Source organism: Notothenia coriiceps, unplaced genomic scaffold (genome assembly GCF_000735185.1).
Source record: "Notothenia coriiceps isolate Sejong01 unplaced genomic scaffold, NC01 NC01_scaffold00005447, whole genome shotgun sequence".
NCBI lineage: Eukaryota > Metazoa > Chordata > Actinopteri > Perciformes > Nototheniidae > Notothenia > Notothenia coriiceps.
In genome coordinates, this window is record NW_011338148.1 from 1 (window position 1) to 4,332 (window position 4,332).

Sequence of the window (4,332 nt, forward strand, 5' to 3'; positions counted from 1 at the left end):
TTTCCTAATGCTCAAAGACGCTTGACATAAAATCAATAATTGAAGAATGCTTGATTACTGTAACACCTGTGTTCCCCCCCAGGTGACGCTGCTCTTCAACGACTCTCAGGTGTTCCCCCCGGTGACTTTGGGCAGTGAGCGGCAGCGGCACCGTCTGACCTCTCTGACCCCCGGCAGGATCTACAAGGTCGTGGTTTCGACCTTCAGCGGGAAGAACCAGAGAGCGTCCTCCATCAAGGGTCGCACAGGTGAGGGGCTCGTTCAGGTGGGGGGAGGGGCATATGAAACCTTTTCCTGGTGTACTTTTATTTAGACGGCTTTTTCATATTTCTCGTACATTTCAAAATTGTTCACATATTTTTTGGACTTTTTCACTTATTTTTCAGAGATTTCTTCAAAACATTTCTGACATTTTGTTTTCACCTTTTTTGTTTTCATATTATTTGGAGATTTTTTACAAACATTTAAATATTTTACCTTATTTTTTGACAACTTTCAACACATTTCTGCCATTTTCTTAAAACATATCTTCAACAAAATTATGCTATTCTTCCTATTTTTCTATGAAATGTAGTTAAGGAGTTTATCATATATTTTTGGGACAATTTCCACATAATACTCACACATTTCTTTACACACATTTCTGCCATTTTTTACAACACATTTTTACCAAAATAGACCAAAAACATCACAATCAAATGTATATTTAGTCCAGTTTGTTCTGAACCGTGTCCCCTGCAGTCCCCAGTGCGGTGGGGAACCTCCACGTCTCCCCTCGCTCCGTGGGGGGTCTGACGGTGTCCTGGACCCCCGGAGACGGAGACCTCGACCTCATCATCGTCACTTTATCCACCACCGTGAGTCCAATCAGATCCACTCTGAGGGAATACAACTAATATATATTTGAATGAGAAACAAATCAGTTCTGATGTCACTTCCTGTTGGGAAAATACTGAATGTCCTCTTCCAGCATGAGCTCCACATGCTAACAAAGGTATCAACTGTAGCTGTGAACATGACAGGATGTGTGATTACCTAGAAGAGCATCAGGACTGTTTGAGGCATATGATAGCTATGTGATTAACATGATGATTCAGCCTCTATGGAGAGAGACATATGACAAGCATGCTCATTCCTGACGTGGAGCTAATCTGAAGTAAACATTGAATACTGCTTTCTATTCCTCCATCTTGTGACTGTGGAACTCCCTCTCTTGGATATCAGCATGTGAAGGACACTGTTCAGGAACTAGTTGATGCTCTGTATGTGATGACTCCTTCCATTCTGGAGAGGATCACAGATACATGGATCCTGAGGTTCAAACTCAAGCTGGGGAACAGTGATTATTAAGTATTCAGAAAAAGATAACATTTTGAGAAAAAGTCAGATTTTTGAGATTTTTGAGAAAAAGTTGGAATTTTGAGATTTTAGAGAAAAAGTCAGACTTTTGAGTTTTTGGAGAAAAAGTTGGAATTTTGAGATTTTTTAGAAAAAGCCAGAATTTTCTGAGATTTTTGAGAAAAAGATAACATTTTGAGAAAAAGTCAGATTTTTGAGTTTTTGGAGAAAAAGTTAGAACCGGGTTCGTCCATCTTGTGACTGTGGAACTCCCTCTCTTGGATATCAGCATGTGAAGGACACTGTTCAGGAACTAGTTGATGCTCTGTATGTGATGACTCCTTCCATTCTGGAGAGGATCACAGATACATGGATCCTGAGATTGAAGCTCAAGCCGGGGACCAGGGAGAGTTTTCTAACATGAATCTGTTTGCAGAGTGGAAACATCCTCCAAACTCGACGCGTCCCGAAATTTGCTTCCTTTCTGGACTTCCTGGATCTGACTCCAGGCCATGCTTACACCGTCACCGTCCAATCACTGAGCGGCACGCTGACCAATAGCAACGCAGTAACCGGCAGGACGGGTAGGACAGGATCAATCTGAACTGCTTTACGTTTTATTTATTGACTTATTTTATCCATACATGAACATATTTCATATTACAAACTATTGAAGTGAAATATATACAGTGGATTAAAATGATAGACTGTTCATTTCTTTGTGATCAAATACTTATTTCCCCCACTGTATATATTTTTAAAACATGTCTTATTGTCTTACTTTTTTAAGTAAACAAAAACAAAACCCTGATTATATTTCGTGTCTTAGCTCCGGCTCGTGTCACGGCGCTTCAGGCGGATAACGATCACACCACCCACAGTCTGACGGTCCAATGGGAGCGTCCGCTCGGCATCTACGACAGCTACGCTCTGCAGCTATTGGACGAGGCCGGAGCTCTGCTGGCCAATCAGACGGTCTCTGAGGAGAAACGCAGCCAGCGCTTCGTGGGTCTGACGTCCGGCCGCTGGTACAAAGTGAAGGTCGTGACCCTTAGCGGGGGTCAAAGGTCGCTGGAGGCCACGGCCGAGGGACAAACACGTGAGTCAGGATGTTAAGAAAATGCATTTTAAGATTTGTCATTGTTTTGACATTATTCACGTAGTTTTTCTTATTTTTCACGTTCATTACAGCAATTTTTTAAAACATATTTGGGGGATTTTTTTCTTATTTTTTATATACTTTTTCTTATTTTTTTGAAATTTCTTACATCCATTTTTGCCAGTTTTTCAAATATCCTCTTTTGACATCTTTCATACGACCTGTTTTTATACATATTCTGTGAATAACCCCTCTGTGTTTCAGGCCCTGCTGCCGTCAGTAACCTCTCGGTGTCAGCCCTCAACTCGTCTTCGCTCTCCTTCTCGTGGCGTCCGTCCGACGGACACGTGGACGTCTATCACCTGTCACTCTACAGCGTCGCCGAGGCAACAGCCAATCAGAGAGAGGAGTCTGCTGGAAGCAGGAAGGAGCCTCAGCAGGTGAGAGAGTGAATCATCAGGGGGGGTATAACTAAGTAAAAGTACTAATACCTAATACTGAAGGTATCACTCAAACCAAGTCGAGTACAAGTCATGAAAACAGGTTTTTTCAGAGGTTTTTCGCAGATTTTTTCACATTAATTAAAAAGAAATTGTTTAAATATGATTTTTTTTGGGTTATTTTTCAAATATGTTTTTCACTTTATTCACATTTAAATTGTACCTATTTTTCGGAAATGTTTTATATAATTTCGTCATAATTATCTGATTTTATTTGTTTACTTTTGCCATATTTTTCCAATTTAAAATGCATAAACAATGTTCAAATAGCATAAAATGAATATTGTCAAGTAATATAACTTAAAACTTGAATATATATATACTTGTTTACCCTTCCATATTAATGAACACACACACCTGTGTTTAGCCGGTGTGTGTGCAGACTCTCCCTCCGGCTGCGGACAGGTGTGTGTTCTCCGGGCTGACAGCAGGAAGTCTGTACCGGCTGCAGGTGGAGAGCCGGAGCCGAGAGATGAGCAGCGACAGCGCCCTGCTGGCCAGGACCGGTCAGTGCACCCTGTCATCTTCATCATCATCATCATCATCATCATCATCATCATATAATATTTAATTAATAGATCTCTTTGAAACATGGAACACGTTCGTAAAGACTTAAAAACTCAATTAATGAATCTTGTTTAATACAAAATGTAAGTTCCTGTCTTTGATTTGTATTTCCTTTTAATTTAAATGTTTTGTGTCTTAGTTTTATTTATTATGTTGTTTTTTTCATAGATTTTTCAGATTTTTTAAAGTTTTTTTAATTCCTTTAATTACATGTTGTTGTTTTTTCTTTTCTTAACTTACTATGTGTTTTCATATATTTTTCAGACATGTTACAGATATTTTTTAAAACATTTTCAGACATTATTTTAAAAATATTTTTCTAACTTTATCACATTTTATTATTAGTAAACTTTAAGTTATTGGTTTTGGCGTTATCTGTCTGTAATTCCGTGTTTTCTTTTTCTTCTTGCAAAAATTCAAAATCAAAGTGACAAACCTAGTTTATTAAACAGTCAATAATAAACAGAATGATCAGGTGTCCTCTCTCTCTGCAGTCCCCTCCCCGGTCTCCTCTCTGGAGGTTCAGAGTTCAGGACGGACCGACAGACTGACGCTCGGCTGGAGGAGAAATGAAGGAGGCTGCAGCAGATACCAGGTGACATCTTTAGTTATAGTGTTTAATTCAATCAAGATAGATAGAGAGAGAGAGAGAGAGAGAGAGAGAGAGAGAGATGGATAGACAGATAGACAGACAGACAGACAGACAGAGAGACAGATGGATAGATACTTAAAGCAGGTTAAAGTGGGATTCAACCCTCTTTTTTATGAGAGATATACAATGCATTATCACAAAGCTGAATATACTAACTAGATAAAATGTATGCTTGA

The 4,332-nt window shown here is 39.4% G+C and overlaps 1 protein-coding gene across 1 annotated transcript; it reads left to right on the plus strand.

Moving 5' to 3' along the window:
• Positions 1–46: 46 nt before the first annotated feature.
• Positions 47–4,099, plus strand: LOC104942924 (receptor-type tyrosine-protein phosphatase beta-like; the record flags this gene model as incomplete). The annotated part of the gene is made up of 7 exons (XM_010768237.1): positions 47–248; positions 742–857; positions 1,775–1,922; positions 2,168–2,437; positions 2,702–2,877; positions 3,305–3,443; positions 3,999–4,099. Coding segments are annotated over exons 1-7 (1,152 nt in total), but the record flags the coding sequence as incomplete, so codon positions are not given.
• Between the last annotated feature and the right edge of the window lie 233 nt (positions 4,100–4,332).